Source organism: Melanostigma gelatinosum, assembly GCF_949748355.1.
Source record: "Melanostigma gelatinosum genome assembly, chromosome: 9".
NCBI lineage: Eukaryota > Metazoa > Chordata > Actinopteri > Perciformes > Zoarcidae > Melanostigma > Melanostigma gelatinosum.
The window spans coordinates 10780912-10806601 of NC_136642.1; the positions used below are offsets into that span (position 1 = coordinate 10780912).

At 43.0% G+C, this 25690-nt stretch overlaps 2 protein-coding genes across 2 annotated transcripts; both read left to right on the plus strand.

Annotated features, from left to right (window-relative positions):
- Positions 1–10528: 10528 nt before the first annotated feature.
- Positions 10529–18602, plus strand: lmtk3 (lemur tyrosine kinase 3; the record flags this gene model as incomplete). The annotated part of the gene is made up of 6 exons (XM_079275056.1): positions 10529–13621; positions 13720–13883; positions 14533–14666; positions 15137–15471; positions 15561–15645; positions 17295–18602. The coding sequence occupies 6 exons, from the start codon at positions 10529–10531 to the stop codon at positions 17426–17428; spliced, it is 3945 nt and encodes a 1314-aa protein (XP_079131182.1). The 3' UTR covers positions 17429–18602.
- A 1132-nt stretch (positions 18603–19734) lies between these two features.
- On the plus strand, positions 19735–25652 carry prpf31 (PRP31 pre-mRNA processing factor 31 homolog (yeast)). Its single transcript, XM_079275878.1, has 14 exons — positions 19735–20393; positions 21142–21363; positions 21447–21507; positions 21633–21716; positions 21817–21914; positions 22234–22340; positions 22447–22616; positions 22734–22891; positions 23001–23090; positions 23320–23447; positions 23699–23771; positions 24036–24164; positions 24248–24346; positions 24440–25652. Exons 2-14 carry the CDS (start codon positions 21142–21144, stop codon positions 24551–24553), a joined length of 1533 nt encoding a protein of 510 aa, XP_079132004.1. The 5' UTR covers positions 19735–20393; the 3' UTR covers positions 24554–25652.
- Positions 25653–25690: the final 38 nt, after the last annotated feature.

The following is a 25690-nucleotide window of genomic DNA, read 5'->3' on the forward strand; positions in this document are numbered from 1 at the left end:
CTGCTATATTTACACTGACTTAGACAAGATAGGCTAAGTTACGGTTTGAATATTCACGTTTATATTTAATACATAAGTCCTTCGCTGTGTTAAGCATCAGTTGGTCACCTTCTGACTCTTTCAAGGTGTCATTGTTCCTCTCTCTCGTCATCTTTCACAAGTGATGTAATGTTTGAGGTTTTTTGGCTGCAGTATTTAAATGAAACCTCAAGAAAATACCTGAAGGGTATTTAACCACCCTGCCCTGCCCCTTTTCTTTTCTACAGATGGTTCACTTCCCACAATCGACTACGTTGAGGTACAAAAATCAAAATGTCCCGACTCCTCCCTCTCTCACCTGAGTAGTAAACCTTCCTGATTTGAGTAACTCTTTTCCAGTTTCCAACCCTTCCCAATTTGCGCTCCTTTTTACCTAAATTACAACCAGCCACCCCTCCCCTGCTTCTTAACTGTGTTTCCTGAGTGGAATGCCATTTCCAATATTTCCCCTTTCCCCGTGCTTTTTTCCTTACTGGAATGGTATATTATCCTAGTTTCAAATTTTAATTCAAGTCTGTACTTTCTTTTAATGATTCAGACAATCGTTTTTTATCTTCAAGTTAGTTTCTTTTCCTGCTTCCCCCCCCCCCCCCCCCCCAAATCCCTGATGCAAGCTGTCCATTGGGGTTCTCCACTGTTTCCCCAAACCTGCTGCTAAGAAAACGCTCCAATGGTTTCCCTCTTAACAAAACACCTGTGTAACAACATTTTACACTTTTCTGATTCAGTGAAGTCTCTCTTGTCCTTCTCACTGACTCAAACCTCTAACAATGTGTACCCTTACATTTCTGTGTTAAACCCTTTCCTCCCTTGTATTCTTCTTCTCTGTCTTCAGTTTCTCAGACCAGAGCTGCATCCCTCTCTCCTCCACCCTACATCGTCATCCTCATCTCTTGCTCTGGGCTCGTCTCTTTTGTCCTGCTGCTCCTGACCTGCCTGTGCTGTAAGAGAGGAGTGGGGTTCAATGTAAGTCTTCAACATGTAAGAGATCTATTCACCTCTCTCTGCTTCCTTTGTTTTGTCACACCTTTTGTGCATGCTGGTAGGGCTTTTATTGAAGCTTGACTTGATAAACTGCAGGTGGATTCAGTATGGAAATTCTAACAGGACTCAATAATTACAACTTAACGAAGTAGAAGTGGTCAATAATCATCTCTCCGTTTAATCTTTACTTAGCCTCCATATTTTGACCTGACAGTGTTGTTGAGCTGGCAGCCATGGTGTCATTAGTTCAGAGTGGCTGCACTCTCATTGTCTGTCCTTGTTGGTATACTGCTAAATTCAACCGTACTATTAACAGAGCTTATTTCATATTTTCGATTACACCAGTGATGTGATTTTTCTGTGCTGTTGTGACTCAACCAGGAGTTTGACAATGCAGACGGGGAGGAATGCTCTGGAGGCTCCAGTCCCATCCAGGAGGACAGCCTGTCGTCATGTCCCTCCCTCCCTGAGGTCTACACCTTGCCAGTCCGAGAGAGGTCCAACTGCCCCGCCCAGCAGGATGGAGCAGGTAACAACCTGAAACAACTCTCCTGCTCTCTGACTCTCATGTGAGCACAAACCCCTCAAGGAAGCTGAAGAACTGTCCTGCACTGAACTCCCTCACGGTCTGTTGCCCGAGTCACTGATGTGGATCCATTAAGGTCTCAAACTGAGTGTTCAACCAGTAAGCGCTGGACTCCCCACTGAAGTTCAGTGGAGTGGAAACTCTGATCTGAGGAAATTCTGCATCAGTGCTCCGTATGAGCACGTCAAGTTGGACATTTGGCCACAGACATGGGATGGCATCAGCACACCTTTTGAACTTTTGTCTCAGATGAAGTTGTTATTGTGTCATTCATTCAAGTCCCCCTCTACTCAGGAACCCGTTTCGCTTATTATTTCTTCAGTGTGCAGAGAAATGTATGTGCACTAGAAGTCTCTTTTAACGACGACACAACCTGTCTGGAAGCCAATTGTTGTTCAATTTGCAGCTTCCACCAAAGTGATGGAAACATAAAAACCTCAAGAGCATTTTCACTAACAAGGACTTTTCAGTGAGTTAGAAGCCATCTTGTGTCCAGCAGTTCAACTTTTGAAATTTACAGTAGATTCTGGATTTTTCAATGAAAACAAAGGAGTATATATTATTTCTAATAATTTTTAAGTAGGTAATTAAATATGATTTCTGTGGAAAAACAATATCAGACAAATTCTTTTTGAGTGGTGTTTAGTTGTGAGCAGCACTGTAATTAAATAATGTATTTTCCCCTTTTTTTTTCAAATGTAAAGTCATAAAAAAAACTTTAAATGCAGACGTCTGAGTAACTCTGATCTTAATTTATTTCTCTTTTTTTTACAGACTCCAAGTCTCAGTGGTTCAAAAGACACACTTTAAACTATCTTCAGGAGATCGGACATGGCTGGTTCGGAAAGGTAAGATGATCGCCTCTCAGAGTCAGACATCACTGTAATTTCATGTTACATTTTCTTTCCAACATCAAAGACAATTTATGATGTGGGTCATATTTCTCTGTTACAATAAATACTGGACTCTGAACAGATAAGGAATCTTAACTCAAAGTATATATATATATTTTTACTGCTGTTCTGCTCCTGCTGGGCACCCCTCCATGTTATTGCCCATCGATCTCTCCTAGGTGATCCTGGCTGAAGTGCTGTGTGACTGCAGCTCCTCTCAGGCCGTGGTGAAGGAGCTGCGTGTCAGTGCCAGCCCTCTGGAGCAGAGGAAGTTCTTGGCCGAGTCTGAGCCGTACAGGTGGGAGAAACTGCTGAAACTCGGGCAGCCATTTTGGTGGCAAGACTATGTAACTTTTGCTTAAAAATAACCACTGTGGGCACATTTGACAATAGTCAGTTTAGCATAAAAGTAGCACAAGTAGAAAAGACAATTTGAGTAACTGAAATGATTGTATGAAGTCCGTTCTATGGGAAAATCTATCTAACATTAGCAACCATAAGCTGGTCATACCAGACCAATTGAGGCTGTATTTGCATAACCTGAGCATATTTAGATGATGAAATTGGCATTTTATTGCTCATTGATTCACTTCAATCATTGATAACAGGAGCAACAATATGTCCAGCTTGAATTGTACCTGTTCACACAATCAAAATATTGTTATGTTTAGTTGTGTACTTAGATTATGGTTATGGAACTGCAGGCAGATGGTAATAAAACTTACTCTCGAAGTTAAGCACTGACCCAGCCGTTTTAGTGTGTTTGACTCAGAATCTGTGTATAGCATTATGGCTGTCCTTCTCGTTCTCTTTAACACACACACACACACACACACACACACACACACACACACACACACACACACACACACACACACACACACACACACACACACACACACACACACATATATATATATATACACCCACAAGGAATTATTTTCACACACTGCTGTTTACATCTCATGTTTCTTCTGCGTTTGCTTCGGCACAAACCCTCCCCTTTTTGTCCAACAACAAGCACACACAAAACACCAAAATCTATCTATCTATCTATCTATCTATCTATCTATCTATCTATCTATCTATCTATCTATCTATCTATCTATCTATCTATCTATCTATCTATCTATCCATCTATCCGTCTATCTATCTGTCTGTCTGTCCTGTGATCTATCTGCTCACCAATCTAGTTTTGTCTTTCTCCCTTCAGGAGCCTGACACATCCCAACATCCTTCAGTGTTTTGGGCAATGTAGTGAGAGCATTCCCTTCCTCCTGGTTATGGAGTTCTGTCAGCTGGTGAGTACAAAGTGGCCATTTAAATGTGGTATGGTATGATATTGAACATGGGGGACTATTATTTTCCACCTTTGTTACAGTTTTTCAATCACATCAAAAGTTAAGGTTATTGTTACAGTTTTTCAATCACATCAAAAGTTAAGGTTATTTTTCATGAGTACTTTGCTTCAATTAATCCCTATTTCAATGTCATTTTATGTGAGTAGTTCTGCATGTTACTTGCTGCAGGAAAGACAAATGATTGGAATATAGATGTTCCAGTGTCACTGAAATCTGCTTTGCTTTGGGACAATCGGTTTGTTTTCTTTCCCTCTGCTGGCTTAATCACTGACTGATTAAGAAAGCCATGTGGCCCTCAGGCAAAACAGAGACACAAGCAGATCAATTACAGCAACACAGCGAGAGATGCCAAACAACACTGGGGGCCTCACTGCTATTTGATAAAGTCTCCTATTCAGTGGCGGCTGGTCAATATAGGGCCATGGGGCATGGCCCCACCATGAGCCACACAAAAAAAAAAAATTATTATAATAATCATAAATTATACAAATTGTCAATATTTAGGGGGCCTAATCGTTTTGGCCCAAAAGAGGCGGGTCTATGAAGCAGTTTAGCCAATTGCTGATTCAAGATATAAATGAGTGACATACAATTTAGCCAATCAGCGCCCTCAAATAGATTCAGCTTGGGGCCAGAACGATCAGGCCCCCCTCGCTGAGCGTTCTCGTCAGGAGAAGTCTCTACAGGCGCCCGCGCCAGCGCGAGCGCTCCTCCTCCAAGACCCGTTTGAGAGGAGAACTTTGGCGGAGATTCTGCAGCCAAAGAGCTGATATCAGATCAGCCTGACCTCACAATCAGACAGCAGACTCGCGGGAAAGGGAAGCAGTACATGCGAAGCTTCTGTACTAGCTGAACACCAGACAGGTTTGGCTAGCTGGATGACGTCATGTTAATAACGTATTTAGCTTTTTAAAACAACGGGGACGGATCCAGCACGGACAGTTACGGGAGAGAGGGATGAGGAGGTAAGGAAACATGAGAACACCAGGACACACATGGAACTCTGTCAAGCTACATATTAGACAAAGTGAACATCTTTTCTTCTACATAGCTGTCCTCAGTCTCATCTGCTTAACTTGGTCATGGAGGCATCAACATGTAATAGAGATGTTAAATTAACAGTGAAAACTCATCATAGCTTAATTTAACATCAGTATTCATAATTACACTTCATGTTTACTTCTCCTGATCTTTACCTCCTATAACAAGGTCCATAGGGGCATCTCAATAAATGAACATGTTATATTATATTATATAAGTGTTATTTACTGATTGTTTTCGTGTTGGAATACATGTTAAATATTTAACTGCCAAGTAATAATGCGTGTTTGATACTTACATTTCTTTGCATTAAATCATACTGGGATGTTTGCTGAAATTGATAAGATGGCCCTACCTAGAACATGTTCCACCAGCCGCCACTGCTCCTATTGTCCTTTCCTTGTGGTATATTTCCCATCCTTTTTTTTATCGTCCTCATTTTATTTCCTTGCCCTTCCTGACACATAAATGACTAATTCAAAGGCTGCCAGCTCATGACCAATTCCCCTGCAGATTTTGAGGCTCTGTGATAAAAACGCGTAAAATGGCACATATTTACTGAAGAGGTCACAGATATTCCGCTATACCGTGTTGCCTGTAAGTTCTATCTCTGTTTTAGGAGATAAAAATACTCCTAAACTTGGCAGGCACACTTAATGGCCCAACTGGCATTAACTCATCTTATAGCCTCCATGCATTTCACTGCTTGTGTTATTATTGTGATGTACAACTAGGGTGACCTGAAGAGGTATCTGAGAGTCCAGCGCAAGTCAGATGGGATGACCCCTGACCTGCCGACCCGGGACCTCTTGACTCTTCAGAGAATGGCTTTTGAGATCACCTCTGGTCTGCTGCATCTCCATGAAAACAGCTACATCCACAGGTCAGTCACGACTGTACATAATTACACCCCACTTCTTGAAACAAGATTAGTTTATTTCTCAGATAGATACAGTGTGTGTCTCTGTTCAATGTAGCTGATGGTTGGAGGGTTTGTTCTACTCTCTGCAGTGATATGGCTTTAAGAAACTGCCTGGTGACCTCAGACCTCACTGTTAGGATAGGCGACTATGGCCTTTCACACAACCATTATAAGGTAAGTGGGTCTTTGCTTGTATTTCTCTGAAAAATCAACCCAAACATAAGTTTAAGATTTTAAATATTTGCGACCAGATTTTCTCATCCTATATTTAGAATTTTAGGAACTGTAAAGCCTATGTTTTGTTATATAAACGATGACGTAATACATTTTTTCCTCAGTATAAAAGTCATTCTTGTTGTATTTCATTGTGAAGGAGGACTATTACCTAACTCCAGACAAGCTATGGATCCCACTGCGCTGGATTGCTCCTGAGCTGCTGGAGGAGTACAGAGGATCTCTCATTGTCACAGACCAAACCAAGACCAGCAATGTGTGGTATGTTTTAGATCTGTCACAGCTGTTGATATACAGCGCAAGCCAGACTGGTTATGGTCAGTTCACGTGGGCAATTCTACGATCATGCTTGTCTATCTGACGTCTGGTAGCCATTAGGTACACCTGTTAAATCGAATACAATCAAATACAGAAGTAGTTTGTTGTCTCAGTTTGAGCTTTCATTTGGCCCAAAATGTCAAATATCTTACTCTTTTGAATCTTAGATTTAAGCAGAGTGAAAGTAAAGACACAAAGTCAGCTGTTTTCAAATGTTTATCTTAAACAAATCAAACCATGAATACTTACAATAGCCTACCTTTAAATATCAGTGTGTCCTCAATTTTGCTGAGTCTGGAAGTCCACCGGTGTGTCAGTGGGTTTAGTGCCATTGCCAGGCACTAAACCCTAACTAACCCTAACCCTAATATCAGAGTGAGTGATGGACGAACAAGAGCACAAGCTGGACTGAACCCTCAGCTTCAGATATTACAACTCCACTTAAATGTGTTTTGTTGAATAAACCAACAAGTAAACATTATGACAACAAAACACCTAACTAAAGGAAGAGTACTTATTCTTGTCACAGAACAAACGATGGCTTAAGATTGAAGAAATATTTTACTTCAAAAACATCGTGTTTGCTTTTAAGTCTGAGCTCTGTATAAAACAATGTGTTGCTATAAAAGCATAACATAATAAGGTCTGTCACTACATCTTATTTTTCCTCCAGGTCCTTGGGTGTGGTTATATGGGAGCTTTTTGAATTTGGCTCTCAGCCCCACAGACACCTGAGTGACGAAGAGGTGTTGACCTTCGTCATTAGAGAGAGACAGATCACCCTGGCCCAGCCCAGACTCAAACTCTCCCATGCAGACTACTGGTCAGTACTCATCAACTAAGTGGAGCTTTGCAGAAATTATGATTGTATTGTTGGAAAGTGAAAATGCCCTAATTCTGTCTCTCCAAACTTAATTCCTCTGTCCTCAGGTATGAGATCATGCAGTCCTGCTGGCTACCTCCATCCCAACGCCCCTCTGTAGCAGAGATATTCCTCCTCCTCTCCTCCCTCCTGGCTGCTGAGCGAAGAATGGCGAGGGGGAGTGTCGGGGAAGAAGATGAAGAGGATGAGGAATATGAGGAGGGTAGAGGAAGGAGAGGGGAGAGCGAGGAGTCGTTTGAAAGACGCTGGGACTTACTCCGTCCGCCTGCCTTCCAGACTGCAGCACACGAGCGGAGAGAGAGAGAGTACGGCAGGGAAGACAACTCCTACCCCCTACTGGACCCTGTAGGGAACTGTATCACCCCGTCCTCGTCTGAACTGGATGACATCCTGACAGTTACTGAAACCAGCAAAGGTTTGAACTTTGAGTATTTCTGGGAGAAGGCTCATGCCAGACGAGGCTACAAACCTCTGCCTCCTCCTCAGCCAATCCCCACTGCGAACAATAACCACAGACAGTCTTTGGACACACCCACTGTGGTCCCAGTGATAAGCGCCCGCAGCCCCTCCCTCGCCAGCGAGTACTACATCAGATTAGAGGAGCACACTCCCCAGGACAAGTCACCAACTCTTAAAGGGAAAACCCAGTCCTCTTTCCGCTCTAACTCGATCTGCCCGGGAGACATGGAGCTGGTGGAGATTCGCAGTGGAATGCTGGGAAAAGAGCGGGTTCCTTACTGTTCCTCTGACAAGTGTGGAAAAGGCCTCCAGACCATCAGATCAAGCGAGATTCAACTCCAGGTGCCCAACACAGGTGTGGCTGAATTCAGAGACACTTCGAGCAGGGTGACTGACTTTTCAGTCGTTGATTTGGGAGACGATGATGAAGAGGACAAGAAAAGGGGTAGTGAGCGACACAAAAAATCTCATGCCCCAGTCCTTCCTCCCAAGCCTCGCTCTATGTCCATGTCATCAGCCAACCACCTTTACTCGCGCCCCCTCCCCGCCCCCCCACTTAGTTATAGAGGACTGCCTCACTACACCATCAGTGGAAAAATTGAAACAGACCCCCATCACATGAGCGGTTGTCCACCTTCTACCTTTGATCACCTGGGGCTCCATCGGTCCCGACAGACTCTACCCCCATCCCCGTCCCTCTCCCCCTCCCTTCCCCCATCAAGCCATCCAATTTACCCCCAACCTCCTCAAATGTGTCCCCCGCCCCTCCCTCCCCACTCCAAACCACAAAGAAGCTGCCCCAGCTACAATACAGCAGAGACTTATTCAAGATACAGTAGGCCGCAGATGCAGAGATCAAGTAGAGACCCATTATCCTGTGACTTGTCTGACAGAGAGGGTGGTAGCAGGCACTTAGCATCATTACACAACTCAAGGGAGACTTCTCATTCTCGTGCAAAAGACTTTGACTCTCCTGTTCGTCGAGAAAACCCATTGCGTCCCATTTATCGCAATTTACCCCGTCCTCAGCCCACAAATCCCCAGATGGACGGACAGTCTTCATCCAGTCCCACCTACTCAGATGAGGATGACTCTCCCTTCACGTCCCCTGAGAGACCCAGTGGTGGGCCTACTGTCACTCACTCCAGCCTATCTGAAGATGCAGACCCAGCCTGTGCCGAGCTCTTCTCCAGGGGAATGAAAAGGACTCAGTCACGCCTTGACACCATCCTGCCTGCCATTTGGAGGGAAGATGCCGAACTTCATGCAGAACGTGTGGCTGCTGCCAAGAAATCCCCCATGCATCTGTTTCTGACAGAGATATCTAGTGTGACAGAGTCCAGTGAGCCCAAGTCAGAGGCTTCATGGGAGGGACAGAATGAGGAGAAAAGAGATGGAGAGAGATGGGGGAACTTTGTGCTGCCCAACAGAGGGATGTGCCGCTCCCAGTCGCTGATCACAGAGCTGGGGTCAGCAGGACAGTCATGGGAGCCAGAGAATTGCAACAGGACAGGAGCTGAGGAGGACGATACAGTCACTAAAGAATCATTCCAGAGGGATCTTTTCCTCACAGAGATCGACACAGGAAGGATGGACACGGATCTGGAGGGGGGATCACAAACTGATCCAGTAAAATACATCTATTCTTCAGGATCCAGATTGCGACCCTATGTCTGTGCTCCAGGACTTCCCTCATACACCGAGGCTGAGGAAGCCTATTCAAAGGGTATACGGAGATCCCGCTCTCTCCTCTCTGAGATCACCATCGGGGAGCAGGAGTCTGAGTTGCAGCAGACTGAGAAGGAGCCACAGAGAACAGAAATGACCAGGGAGGAGTTCCTTAAGGAGATCCAATCAGCAGAGACCTTTCTGACTGAAATCATATCTAGACAAAACCCTGCTGCAAACAGAATGGAAGCAGACTCATCTTACTCCCCTACTCCACTGTCTCCGGAATACGAGTCCATATGCATTGACCCGAGCTCCGCTCAGACCATCAGATTTCAGTCAGAGAGCTCCTTACGAGCATCCAACAAAGGCAAAGATGAAACACCAACTGAGGCCATCTACGCACAAGTGACCAAGCGTGCTAAAAAGAGTGAGATAAAGGTTTCTATGAAACCTGAGATCCCAGTCCTTCATATAGGATCAAATAAACAACCTGTTCAACTGGACAGCGAAGGAAGCAATGCTGAAAACTGCCAATCGGATGAGTTTGTGTTTTCAGAAATCATGCCCAAAAATGGTCTTCTGCACAACCAAACACTTGCATGTCGGAAAGAAGAGGAGGAGAGTTCAGATGGCCCTGCCTTACCTGCCAGAGGAGAGCAAACAGGTGACTTAGAGCACTCTCCTTCTGAGTCCACTCAGAGTGTTAAAGACTCCAACGCGAACAAATCGCGAGTTACAAATGAAACAGATACTCAAATCGCTGCTGTTATAGGGAATGGTGAGTTAATGAAAGAAGACCAACAGGGCAGCAGCACCGAGAGAGGTCAAACACCTGGAAAGACCGATACCACGTCATATGATCCTGATAAAGGAAAGTACCAAGCTGATGAAGTTTCTGCAGTGGACTCTGAACACATCAGAGCAGCTGATTTGGAGAATTTTGGAGAAGATTTGGGTTCTCAAAATAATGATGAGACGAAAAGAGAGAATTTACGTCAACACAATGACACTGGGCAAGAAAAACACTGTCACACTGCCGAAAAGGCACCCACTCCTGCTGCCACTCCAACCACTCCAGACTGGGACCCATCCTCTGATGTCTCACTCATCACCCCAACCGACTCGGGCCTGTCACCCATGACTTCCAACTCAGCCGACTGTCTCACACCTAGCGACTCATGGACGAGCGGTGAAGGAGGAGTTGGAGGAGGCGGGTGGCGAGCTCTAGGAAATGAAACACCGCATCGAGACTCTGCCTATTTCTCAGACAGTGAATTGGAGGGGGAGGGGGTGAGCAGGAGGAGCAGTGATGGACTTTTTGCCTCCAGACCGGGCAGCGGTCGAGGAGGCGATCGGGGAACACTGACAGGGATAGAGGAAAAAACTGAGGAGGAGGGAGAGATGGGAGAAAAGAGCCCCTTAAGAAAAATCATACAGCTGTCACATAACAAATGTGAAATTGGAGAAACCATTGAACTGTGTAAGGAAACGAGGACTCCATATCAACATGCTACAGGAAATGCTGTCTCTAACTTAGGTGATGACAAAGATATTCTAAACAAAGGGATAGAGTCAACACAGAGAGACGATTCTGGCATTTTCCAAAATGAAAGCAAAAAGTCAACACTGCTGTGTGATGATCCGCAGGCCAAGGACTGTGTTGACTTCATTGATGAGTTCTCAAAATTAAACGACGAGCCACTGAAAGGACTCCCACACAGCGGTGGGATTGACAACCACTTCAGAGAAGGCGTCATCTCTCAGATAACAGATTGCAAATACCAGGACTCTGCAGAGAAGGATTTAAATCTACATTCCAAGAGCCTGGCTGACACAAATATTTTGATCGAGTCTGTATCTGGCAGCCGGCCAAACGATTGTGTGTTGAGCCCCAGCAATAAAGAATACACAAGTGTTACAGAAACGGATATTGATCTCTCTGCACTGAACTCACTCACATGTGGAAATGACACTGTTGAATATGTAACACCATCCCAGGTTGACAACAGAGAGTCGAGATTATCTAAACTTTACGGAATTCAAACCAGCGAGGCCACACTCAGCGATGATGCCCCGTCAGTAGTCGAGCCAAGTGATGATGGGAAGTCTGTCTGTGATAAAGGGAGTGATCCGACATGTCCTTCTTGGGCCGAGGAGGGTGCTGAAGAGCCTGAGGGACATGAAGAGAAGCCTGGTCAAGACCACAACGAGCTGGGCCTGAGAAACCTGCGCTGCTCAGACGGAGGCGAGCACAAGAAGGTCACTACGGAGACGGAGAAACAGCTGGCTGCCGCAGAGCTGAGTAATGCCATGAAGGAAAAGTCGCCCTTGAGAGGAGCAGCCAGTCGGATGGACTGTGCTAACACTGCAGATAAAGACTCCTGCGAGGGCCTGGATGTGAAGACGAAAGAGTTATGGAGCGCCCTGGAGGAGGATGAAGAAAAAACAGGATCTGGTGTCGTTAGGGGAGAGTTTGACTGCCATCGTTTTTCACAGTCAACAGACTTACGTTTGTGGCCTGATGAAAATGACCAGTGGGCCTCTCCAGAGAGGAGATGCCAAGACATTGAACTGAGATCAGAATTTTTCTCTGGGTTCAGTAATAAGGCCTGGGAGGTGGGGGAGAGGCTCGTTGTGGGTCAGGAGTTTTGGGAGACTGAAGAAAACGACGAACTTGCAGGACGCGAACCGCACCCTGCCATCTTGGAGGGCTGCGAAGAAACCTGGAACGATGAATCACAAGGAATTACTGGTAAACGTGCCATTAAGGAAACATGGGACTCTGCAGGCGATAACGACCAACAGGCTGTCCAAGTGTTAGATGTACAACAGGAGGAAAATATTGAGAACATAGAAGAAATTGGCCATTTTAACAAAGACCTAGAAAAAGAAACCCCAGATATGGAAGTAGAGAATATAGAAATTCCAGAGCACGAGTCCTTGGAGAAAGGAGAGAGGCAGATGTTGTCATGCACAGACACAGTCCAGGACAGGGAAGGTCTGCTAGACTCCACAGAAACAGAGGAAAATCTGAATTTTAACAGATGTCCTCAGAATCACCTCTGCATGATCCAAAAAGAGGGACAGACATCAGCTGAGCATGTTGACAAAGAAACAGGCTCCAATTCAGAGAACTGCTTCAGTCACACTTTGGACAGCTCAAATATAACTATCTGCATCACCGAAGCTCCTCGTGAGAACTTTTCAGACCTGGAAAATGTTGAATCGGGCGCAGATTCAGAGGCTGAAATGAGACCATGGATTGCTAGGGAATATATCGAAGAGAGCGTAAGCATTATGAACGAAGAAGAGGATTACAGAGACATGCCGCCTCCACCCAATGATTGTCCAAGTGACCTTGATGTGCAGGAGGAGATGGATCAGTCGTATCCACAGCTAGACAATTTCAGCTCAGTAGATTTTCCTAGTCCTCCACCAAGCATAGACCTTGATGTGCAAGATGATAAATTGGAGAGTTTAGATGACTCTTTTCCTAGCCCTCCACCATCTGTTATAGAGGCAGAGGAGTTTATTAGTCACATTAATCTAGAAGACTTTATTGCTAGCACTGAGACAGAGTCGTATATTTCCCCAACTCACAACGCAGATGTCTCAGAGCCACCTCTGCAAGAATTACCACCTGCTACAACTCAAAGTAAAGGGATCTCAGCCAATCTGAACCTTCCCTCTGTGCACATAACCTCCGCCGATGAGAGCGACCTTGCATCCAATATAGAAAAACAGGATGAACATAATAATCTCTTCCAGAAAACATCATCTGCCTCCCCATCTTCGCCCCAAGTTCCCCCCAACAATCTCCCAGAATTACTGATTTCTGAGTGGAAAGATTTGGATGAGGAGCCCCTGGAAGATTTTGAAAAACTGGAACAACTGTGTTGCATATCTGAGGACGAGGAGGACTCTCTGGGCGACCTTTTTCTGGGGAACCTAGAGCTCCTGGAGTCTTTGAAGAAAACACCTGAGCAGAAGGGCAGCAGTGTTGGTGATAGCGATACATGTTGCACCTCGACTCCTGAGGGGAGCAGGGTGGATTTGAAGGAGGATCGGATCTCTGATGAATCTGACAAACCAGCAGAATCTGCACCCCAGCTGATCCTGGACTCTGAAGAGGAGAAGAATGACGGACAGAGATCATCAGGCCAAACGCCTGATGTCAAAGATACGGGCTCTCTCTCTAAGATGACAACAAAGAATGGCCTCATGATGCAGGTGAGCATGTTTTTTTTGTGTTTTGTTTGTTGAAAAGGTGCTCCTTATATTACCTACTGAATTTATTCAATCTGTGTTGTTTTGTTCTGCTGCTTCAGGTGTGTGAGGAGAGGCTGCAGTTTTCCCTCAGTGAAAATGTGAAAACAAATGTGCTCTGGGGGTCGACTGTTAAAGACACAGTGACGCTCCGGCCCTGGGGGGGACAAATCACGGAGAGCAGCAGTGAGCTGGTCACTGTCTTAGAACAACAAGAGGATGAAAGGTATGAAGAAGTCTGAACTTGGAAATCTGAGTTTATGTTAAATGGTCGATTCACACAAATTATAAAAAACATCAGCACATATTTACTTACTTTCCACTCGTGGTATTTAGAGGCCTCAAAGTCCTGAAACATTTCTTTTATTCACAAAAATGATCCTCATTAGTGACCTCATGGGCTCAGTAGTGTGCAGCCATACAGATAATTTGGGTTTTATTTGCCCAACTTTTGAGATATTTGTTTGCCTTTATGGTGGGGATGAATGGATTTTCATTTGCAAAATCCACATCTCTCTTTAGATGCAGTGTCCCTGTTACTTTGGATAGTCTGAAAGACCACACTGCGACATATTTTCAGAGGGACTCTTTTTTTTTTGTTGTTGTAGAAAGTAGTTCCATTGGAAACCTTTGACAGCAACATCTGTGGATTAAACTAACGGAGATACTACATACAGTACTATTTAAATGTCATTTTCAAAGCTGCGAGCACAAAAATGAAATGAAAAAGAGATGAATAATACAAAACATGGACACATAAAAACAAAGCTATCTGCATGGCGAGATACCACAAGGGGTAAGGGAAAAATATATAATATTTTGGTGATCTGTCTTTTATATTCATGTTTTAATGAATTGTTTTGTTGTTGTTGAAGCCAAGAGAAGCATGAAAGTTCCCCCAGCATTCAACCCCACACCGAATCTGATGAAACTGAAGCTGAGCCGCTCACTGTGATTGAACAACCTGAGGTCCCAACCCCTCAGCCGACTGCAAACCAGGCAATGAAAGGTACCTTCATGTTGCACTTATTGCTGATATTCATGACTGAGATCATTGAATACAATCTTTTACTTTTTTACTTGATTTTGTGACAAAGTTTGTTCCACCATGCCTAGCCACACACAAGTTTATGGTGAGTTAAGGCCTTACCCAAGTTATGGATGGACCAAACGCTATTCGAAAGGGAAACAGACTGCAGCAAAATAGTTTTATTGGCAGACAGTGAAGACAGATTGGAAAAAGATCTTTCTATTTTGTATTGTGTTTTTATTTGTTTGTTTGTTTTAGGACCAGGAAAACAAAGAAAATGAAAAACTCGAGTCCATAATTAAGATAATATCTTCAATCTTAAGAAAAAATGTAGAGGGTCTGCAAACTTTAATCCAAATCTTTAAAGAGTTTTCTGACTGGGAAGAGGTGAACACTCTGGTCAGGTACCTCTCATATCTAACGTCTCTTCTCTATTCTCATTTTCACAGCAAAACTAGCTCGTCTCTCGCTCACCCTCCCTCCTCTCGCTCTGACTCTTCCCCTCACCCCCACTGGTAAAGGAGGTTTTGGGGACGGTGCGATTGGAAATCGGATCGGAAGACGGAGATGTTTGCCCTCAGGAAGCGACCCTGACGACGAGGAGGAGGATGAGCAGGAGGACGAAAGCTCCCAGAGGACAATCGTTGTCACAGAAACAGATGTGGACAAACGTGTCGGTCTGAGGAGTCTGCTGAAATCACCCAAAGAGCCGATGGACAGAGAGCGGGACAGAGGAAGAAATGTGTCCTTTTTTGATGATGTCACGATTTATCTTTTTGATCAGGTATCTCCCGGTCTTTCAATGATTGATTCATAGGAGACTTTTTTTAATATCATAAAAGGAAGCCTGACTGTACTTCTTCATTACAACAGGAAACTCCGACCAATGAGTTGAGCAGTTCGGCGCCCACAAGTCCAGCCCCAGTGTCCGTCAAAAGCACCAAGCTAGATTTGCGTGGTAAGATCATAAACATTTTAAACATCCAATCATCTCACTTTCATGATGAGACGCAGAATGAGGAGGTGACATTTTTATGGCACTGTCGGTCAATCGGCCACCATTTTTACCATTATATGTTGTACAGGAAGTCATGGTCCCCAGAGGACAACTCCTCCTGACTTTGGTGATCTCCTGACTTTTCCTCTAGCGCCACCAGCAGGTTAACATTTGTGTGCATCTGTCATGATGATGGTACACACATTATGGATGGATCATCTCAGGATGAATTGTAATCACTCGGCCAAATACCTGCAAAAAAAAGAAGACATTACCGTCGTCCTCGGCTCTATGTTGTGTTTTGTGCTAATTAACCCATGTTAGCATGCTCACATGCTAAACCAAGATCGGGAGCATGGTAAACATTATTCCTCAGCAGGTTAGCAGTGTGCGCCTTTTAGCACGCCAACGTTAGCATTTAGCTCAATGCACTGCTGGGCCTGAGAGCAGCGTCACAGAACAGCATGCTGTAGACTCCTTTTATCAGACTCCAGATAATGTGCATAAGTCTGACATGTCTCATGCGTATTATCACTCAGTCCCCACCTTGAGCCGGAGAAGGACGAAATACAATCTGACAGACACTAACTCATTCCCACCCACTGAAATGGAAAAACCCCTGTTCAACAATCTCCTCTCCAAACATGCAGCCAAAATTAATCTTCTATAATTATCCCCCTCGACACTGTGACATGTAAAACTGAGCAGCGACATAAATCCTGCACTCAACAATGTAAGCCTATGCTATGTTTCCCAACACATTTTCATTTGCTCTCTGGACTTTGCTCTGTCCATTTTGGACGCTGATTACCTCATTTCAAAGAATAATGAAAGTAAGGGCTGTGTGCACACATACAGAAATGCAAAAACTCCAAAATTAGATGCTTTCATGATCTTTCGTAGCCTTAAGAGTTGACACTTCAAAGCCTTGAAAGAAGAGGACGTGTCCCTTTGAGCTATTTTTAACGAAAAACTGCATTGCTTCAGTATGATTATATTATTAGATATAAAACATTCGTTAATTTTCTGACTTGTCATTGGTTTGGTGGAAATGACAATATCTTCCTCTGTTTGTTTTGAAGAAACGTGCCGCAGTCATTTATTCGATAGATAGGCTAGATAGACTGGGGGGTGGGGGGGAGTGAGAGGGGGACAACATGCAGCAAAGGACCACAGGTTTGATTCCAACCTGCTGTGCTAAGGACTGGTACATGGGGGGCCCGCTTTACCATGTGCCCCCATGTGTCCCAATCATGATGGATATGAGACAACAGGCCCCGGGGCAGAGACATGTAAAAGGTCCCCCAAAATAACATTTATTTTTACAATCAACACTTGAAATGATGAAGGCAGAACGTGGCTATTTAGTTCATACTGGAGATTTGATTCTGGTTTAAATAACTTTTCTCATTGTATGCTGTGCAGCTGCAATCTGATGGAAAGAAAAATTAAAATAATGATCAACATAATAATAATGATTAATATTCTGATGAGGATCTGGAGCAAAACAAACCCAATCAGGACTTTCCCTACTTTTAACTGAGTTGTAATGAAATGAAGCTGACTGGGGGTTCACATCGTGCTTGATTTTGTTTTTTCCTTTCCACCAGGGTCAAACACCAAGAGCAAAGATTCAAAAAGGAAAGAGGATTTATCAATCAAACCGAGGTCGCCCGTGGGGGCCAAAACAGTGACATCATCGCGCTTCACTGTCAGCCCTGCCAACGACCCCCACTCGGCGTGATGTTTCATGTCGTGGGAACCTTTAGAGCTGAACCCTCTTGGACTGGCCAGTGAATTAACCACAACAACCAGCCATTCACCCAGAGGCTATTTTTATATTGACGAGGCATCTTAAAGAATGAGACTCCCGTTCTAAAAGCTGGACACATTCCAGGTTTTACCAGCGACAGGATTTTGTATGACAGGGGTTGTTATGCTCCTGCCTGCCACTATTTACAGAGTTTATTCATAGCCTTCAGCTGCAAAAGTCTTTGGAAAAGGCAGCATATGCTAGGAGAAGAGGAGCCCGGAGCTTTTCAAAATCGGAAAACAGATTCGACAGCTATGCAGTGCAGTCTTGCTGTGTACCAGCTTACCTTCTCTTTTTCTTCTTCATTCTGTTGTATTGTTCCCCAGATGTGCGGGGAATGCACTTTCTTTGGTCATTCATCTGTATATGTAAACACTTGGATTCCAGTCCTCTCTTTATTAAAGAAGTTTTTCATTGCAGTCAGTCAGTTGTTGTTGTCGGCAGCTGTTTGAAACAGAAATCGATGGACTCCTGTATTTGAGAATACTCATTTGCATTTGTACAAATGTCATAACACAAGTGAATCCAATATCATTTTACAGCTGTTTACTTTTAGATGTATCCTTAGACTGCACGAAAAATGAAACAAGCTATGCTTCTTTATACTTTTAGTTCTAAAAAGATTTCTCTTATGTTATTCATTTAAATTATAGATATTTATTATATTCTTTTAATTATTTATGTAAAGCCAGTTTTTATGCAATATTTTATTTATTTATGAATCTGTTTATTTATTTGCTTTCTGCAATTAACATATATTAGCGTGGCTATAATTAGTTTGGGACTGAATGCATCTAGGTTATACCTTCTCTAAGATCTTCATAACAAATTAATCTAAATATTTTCCCAAACGTGTTAATTGCTAAAAAGGTATTTTGTATAATTTTACTTGTTAATATATGCCGATCTGTATCGAACTATGTCCTGTAAAGTGTCATTATTTTTCCAATGTCTAGGAATTTTTAGCTGTCTTGTCATTATTTTGACCTTGTTTAAAGACCGTTAATGTAGCTTAGCATGAAAAATCAAAGCCTTTCAACAGTAAATAACTCCATTTGTTTGTGTATCTGTTAATTTACCCCATTTTCTACTAATAACAGTTCATCCTGCAGTCGAGGTCCAACTCGTCCATTTGTTTAGTCTGTTTAAATGTTGGTTTAAAACCTGTATTGTTTAAAGAACGGTTTTCAAGGGGTAATGTATAAACAAGGGGAAATAAAAACTACAAAATGTGAACCTCTTATTGAACTGTTTCATGAAAATAAATTGTTTTGTTTTGTAATTGTAAAGCGCTCTATTTATAACTCTGAAGACTCGTGTATCTCCTGCTGAAACAGCTGTTTGTGCAGCTTATTGACTTTGAGCTGTCTGGGTTGGGGAGTGAACATCATTGAAATATATTTATGCATCGCTAATCTCTGCAATAATTGGTTATGGCTGTGTGGTGTATGGCTAAATGTGTGCTGTCAGACCTGGATGTTATTCAGGCTGGTGCTCTGAGGGTTTTCTTAGGGGTCAGTGAAAATAGCACCAGTGTTCCTCAAGTTGAGCGGGAGAAGCGCCGCTGTAGCTCTGCAGGAAACAGCTGATGGCCAATAACTGGATAAATCTAAGGGGTCACAAACATGTCATCAAGAGGTTATTTGGAGCCTGTTGGTCGAGGGGGAAAGTACGAAAAACATGTTTTGGGTGGGTAGGCAGAATAAATGAAAGTTAATGAAATAGAGTTTTGTCTAATGTCAACCTGTGAGACCGGATTGAATGCTGCAAAATGCTTGTGTGGAGCTACTGAATATTAAGCACAGAAATAAATCAGCAGATCTATTTCAGGAATATTACAGTTATAATGACAGACTGTATAGTGATTACGTGCAGCTTTTTACAGACATCCACTCCAGGATCTACTTACAAGGGTAAAGAGGCCGCAGTAGACTTAATGTCAGAGGAAAATATAGTCATCGCAATCAGTGTCAAGAAACGACAGAAGAACACGTCCTGGTTTCATGCAGGGAATATAAAGACGAAAGAAGGTGTAGGACTACAGAGGAGAGATCTGCAAGACGTGATTGAGGATGGGGACATGGTGGAGGGGAGAAAATGGATGTTCATGTCTTTGAAAACAACTGGACTATGGACAAGGCTGAAAGAAAATAAGATAACAGTGGAAGATTAAATCCATTAGGAGGCAGTAGCTGAAAAAAACAAAACAATAAACAACAATAAATGCGTTTGGAGGTGGAGGGGAATAGGAGAAGAAGCGTGGTCTTAACAGTTCCCTCTATTTAAAGCACACGAATGGAAAGTGGGAGTTTTGTGAAGAAGAAGAAACTGTGGACCATGTTTTATTGTTCTTTCAGAACTACGATTCAGTGAGAGACGTTTTTAAAAGTGGAATAAGAGAGAAAATATCAGTATTGTACAAAAGAAAAGTTATATTGACAAATGGTGGAAACTTCTTCCAGAGTATTTAGTGTCCACAAGACTAATGAAGATAATTTAAGACTTTTTTTCTTTCATCCGTTTCCTTTAGTTTGGTTAATTATTTTCTTTTCTTTGTTTAGTTGTCGGATTCGAGAAAGAGTAACGTTAGGTCCTGAGTCCACACTCCAGATCCGTGGGTGGCGGTAATGCACCATGAAGCTGCTGGCCAACCGCCATTAAAAGCAAAAGAAGAATAAGAAGGCGGAGAAGTGTATTGACTTCATTTCCCATAAAGCAGTTCGAAGGTTTCTACGTATATAGTCTGCGTCAAACGATTTAATCGTACGCCACAGCCAGACGAGGAAAACATCGCTTGAAGAAGTCGTTTTTACCTTAAAACCGAAGAAGCTCTTGGAGCCTTCTGAGGGCGTTTTTATTTTAGGCTCTTTGGGCAACCAGAGTGTGAAGCCTAAAGGTAAGTTTGTGTTTCTTATAAAGCGTTTAGTCACATGACCGACGGCGTGTAGCCAACGGTAGCTAACGTTAGCTCAAACATCCCCAGTCACACATGTTTTGCTCACAATAAATCTCATTTGAATAGTTTGTAATAAGTTATAGCCACGATTAGTCTCATGATTGATTCGTATTTGCCTGTTAATTCAGTTACCAGCGTGGGGTAAAATGGCGAACAAACAAATAACGTTAGCAAGAGCACAACGCGTTGTCTTGGATTGCTTGTATTGTTTAGTGAAGGCCCAAACTATAATTAAACCGAGTAACGTTAAGGAGAACCTAGCAGTTATGATGCTACTCCCAGTCAAACAGCGATGTCCCATATGTTTTGCGTGTTAACCCTTAAAATTAAGCAATGTGTAGCCTAGTTGTGAGGTCGTGGCCTTAGTTGTTAGCAGAACAAAACGAAAATTATTTTGAGAAACTAATGTGTCATGTTGCTTTACTGCTTTTATGTAATTTAAGTTCTTATAACTGATCAGTGCTGTGAATAACTTAATTTCCTTCAGCTATAACAAAACAATATTACTTAAAATCAGAACAGAAAGAGAACATTTCTGGGAATTTCAGACGCCATTCAGTCTTGTTGTAGATGTTATATTAGAAAGATTAAAACTGTGACACAACCAGTAACGCTCAACACTCTGGGGGTCTATCGGATTCATTTTGTCCTCCTTAAATGTCCTCTCACTCTCTGCTGCTGGTTGCAGATGTCTCTGGCGGATGAGCTCCTGGCAGATTTGGAGGAGGCTGCAGATGAGGGGGATGATGGATTGTATCCTCTGGAGGAGGAAGAGGAGGGGTGTGAAAGTGATGAAGTAACACAGGTAAGGACAGATGGAGGACTGGAAGACATCCCAGAGGAGATGGAGGTGGACTACAGCAAAGCTGAGAGTGTTGCGTCCATCGCCAAGCTCCGCAATAGCAAACAGGTGAGTTGTATCATATGAGAGCGCTTTTCAAGCAGATCTTCTGTTTTGCTCTTTCCCCATGTAATCTTAATTTTCGTCTACAGTTTTCAGAGATTATGGACAAAATTACGATGTATAGTGGAAAGCAGCGCAAGAACTCGGAGGGTGAGTGTGACCTGTTGACATGGTCTGTTGTATTTGTTCCTCACAGCATTAATCACATTTGAATATAAACCAAGAATCTGAATAAAGTTGGAATGATTTTGTTGTGTTTTTTTGTTTTCTTTTAGTCTCTGGTCCATTCGAGTCTGACCCAGAATACAGACTGATTGTCGTAGCCAATAACCTCACAGTGGAGATCGACAACGAGCTCAGTGAGTTGGGTGTTCAAGCTTGGTTGAATAAAACTCACAATATAAAGCGTTTCATGTTGTTCTGCTGCAGATAACAACTTTTTTTTAACTTGTGTTTCAGGTATCATTCACAAGTTTACTCGGGACAAGTACTCCAAGAGGTTCCCAGAGCTCGAGTCTTTGGTCCCGGATTCTCTGGATTACATCCGCACAGTCAAAGTGAGATGTTTACGTATTATGCTTTTATACCAAACATCCCCATTTCAAAATAAAAGTACGATGACCAGAGTTGCTTTTCCTGCACTTTAGATTATTTGTATCTTTTTATTGGACATGTGACACTTTGTAGTTACACTTGAATGTCTGGTTACACATCTGCAAGAGTTTGTGTCATCACAAGTGTAGTGTTGAAGAAATTACACTGATGACTTAATGGGTTAAAGAAAATGTATATAATAACTGAAAAGGCAGAGACCTAGTCTGTTATCTCAAATGTGGTTTCAGCATCTCATATTCTCGATTTGTGCTTCCTGCTCAGGAACTGGGGAACAATCTGGAGAAATGCAAGACCAATGAAACTCTGCAGCAAATCCTCACCAATGCCACTATTATGGTTGTCAGTGTCACAGCCTCGACCACACAGGGGTGAGTCCGCAGACATCTGGGTTTCATCGCTCTCATCCACGAGACGTCTGAGCGTCACCATTTCAATGCTTATCATTAGGTTGACTTTGTGTTTTCATGGTTTTAGGACACTGCTGAGTGAGGATGAACTGAAGCAACTGGAGGAGGCATGTGACATGGCTCTGGAGCTGAACCAGTCCAAACACAGGATATATGAATATGTAGAGTCCAAGATGTCATTCATTGCCCCAAATCTGTCCATCATTGTTGGAGCGTCAACGGCTGCCAAGATCATGGGTGAGCGCTGGAAAAAGATTAGTTTTAGACTGAAATTGTTTAGAATCTTTGATATTCTAATAAAATATGTCTTGTTATCCCGCTCACGTTCTCTCTCTGGTTCCCCCGCCGCTGCAGGTATCGCTGGCGGCCTCACTAACCTCTCCAAGATGCCCGCCTGTAACCTGATGCTGCTGGGAGCTCAGAGGAGAACGCTGTCTGGCTTCAGCAGCACCTCCCTGCTGCCCCACACTGGCTACATCTACCACTGTGATGTTGTGCAGTCACTACCACCCGTCAGTAAATATATCAACACAAACATATTGCAGTCTTTTCTTTTTGTGTACGTTTGAATCAGAACGGGGGCCGTGTAGCTCATGCTCGTCTTCCATCTTGTGTCTTCAGGACCTCCGGAGGAAGGCAGCTCGTCTGGTGTCTGCAAAATGCACTCTGGCTGCCCGAGTGGACAGTTTCCATGAGTGTGCAGTTGGCAAGGTGACTGTCCAAATGGAGCACATACACATTATTGCTGAATTTAAAATAAACCTTGTACAAATGGGCTAAATTCTCTAATATTTCGTGCCCTCTTTTACATATAACTAGCCTCAACCATTGCTATATAGTAGTGATTACGCCTCTGACACTGTCAAGAAGTTAACAGTTTAATATTTAGCTTTTGAAAGAAGTTATATTAATTAAAGAAAGCAAATATTTTCCTTTGCAGGTTGGCTACGATCTAAAAGAAGAAATCGAGAGGAAGTTTGATAAATGGCAGGAGCCTCCGCCAGTGAAGCAGGTCAAGCCGCTGCCAGCCCCTCTGGATGGACAGAGGAAGAAGAGAGGAGGACGGAGGTACACGTCCTGTCGGCTGAACAGGCCACCGATTTAGAGAAAAGTGTTGTGCAATGCTTGAAGTACAAATGAATTGATTGATGCAGCTTTTATTTCAAGTCAAACATTCTGCAACAGCCGAACACTGAGAAACAAAACGAAGCGCACGGAGCAGGAATACGCTCACACAACTTGCAAAGTTAAGAATATCACATCAACTAAATGTTTATACAGCATAACCAACTCCTCTGCTCTCATCATTTCTCCTGAAGGTATCGAAAGATGAAGGAGCGTCTCGGACTGACTGAGATCAGGAAACATGCCAACAGAATGACCTTCGCAGAGGTCTGTACTTATTTCTTATATCGCTCAACTCTTATGATCCAAGTTGTGCTTCTAATTTAGCCAATAATATGTTGCATATCAATACTGTGATCAATATTAGTTATTTGGCTTTCAAATCTAATACTCAAGGAATGTGTTTTACTTATATGCTCACATGCTATACAATTAATTATGACTTTTTTTCCGACCCGCTATACTATGACTTTTTTTCCGACACATTTTTAGGACCTATTATAGAGCTTAATTTGTGACGTTGTTTTTCAGATTGAAGACGATGCGTATCAGGAGGACCTGGGTTTCAGTCTGGGTCAGCTGGGAAAGAGCGGGAGTGGACGTATCAGGCAGGCTCAAGTCAATGAGGCCACCAAATCTAGAATCTCCAAATCCCTACAGGTAAACCTTCACTCCACTAGTAATTGACTTCTTTTTTTCCACCGGTCTCTTAAATCCCTGTACTTTTCTGTTGCACACAACAGAGGACCTTGCAGAAGCAGAGCATGACGTACGGAGGAAAGTCCACAGTCAGAGACCGCTCCTCAGGAATCAGCTCCAGTGTGGCGTTCACTCCTCTTCAGGTAAAAAGAGTTAAACATCCTCTGCTGTTGACCGTCCCTTTCGCACTGTGCAGGTTTATATCGGTGAACTAACCGGTGTGCTCTTCTCTGCAGGGCTTGGAGATAGTGAACCCACAGGCTGCAGAGAAGAAGGTGGCTGAAGCCAACCAGAAGTACTTCTCTAACATGGCGGAGTTCCTCAAAGTCAAGAAAGAAGCTAAGCTGTGAACACCGACACACATCCTCTCCCCGCACACTGACAGTTGCACTCAACACTGTAACGTGATAGTATATTTTAAGTCTCGGTCAACATTGTGCTTAGTCCTGTATTCTGTTTTTTCCATTTTAATAAAATGTGAAGCTTTTACAAAGAGTCCTGTCTTCCTTAGAGATGGAAAAAAAAAGCTTTACTGTACACGTAAATGCAAACATCAAATCTCAACCAATTAGCTGGAAGTTGATACTTGGCCACCAAATCCACTCTAATCAAAGCCAAGCTCGTCTATATAAGTGAATCCATATCCCATTTAGGAATGACAGGACTTTACACCACACACTGACTTGTAATTTCTTAAAAGTATTTATTGAAATTTTACAATCCTCTTTATACCCCCGTTTTATGACATCTTCCATGCAGAACTGTGATGAGAAAAAAATTGTAAATACGTCTTGAAATTCACATTTTAGCAATCTCTTAACTGACCAACCCTTTCTGAAAACCTTAAAAGCCCCAAAAATAGAATTTATAAAAGGCAAATCTCATGACTTTGCTGTTGTCTTTTTTCTTTTTTTTTCCCTTCACATCCTCAATTCCCCCCCTTCCCCCAAAAAGCCTGAAAACACACAATCTTTAAATGCAGTACAGACCTTAACATTTCATGGTTGCTTAAATGGAAAAATCTGATTCAGTTTAACACTCCCCATTCAAACTGCCACGAAAAGGTGGGATCTGTCCCGCACTAGATTAAGCCTTCTTGTTCTTCAGTGGAGCACATTAACATCCACGGCAAAGTAGACATTTCTTACTTGACCCACAAATCTACATGTAAACTGTTTCAGTGCACATTCACTGTGTAGGGGTTCACTTAAAATATCAGGTGGTAAGTTCAACACAGTGGGTTTTTAGGATGAAATAACATCAATAGAATAAAATCTTAATTTAAAGTGGGAAGTTGACTCGAACCAATCTCAGATTTGTTATCTAATGCTATCTGTGTATTTTGGGTAAAGGTACATTCACCACTGTTACCGTGGCATTTTGCATTGCGGATGATGAGTTGCTCGATGGTGTACAAATCAGACATCACATAGATAAAAATGTCTCAAACCCTATTTTTAAGATTTATTTTACAAGTTTATTGATTT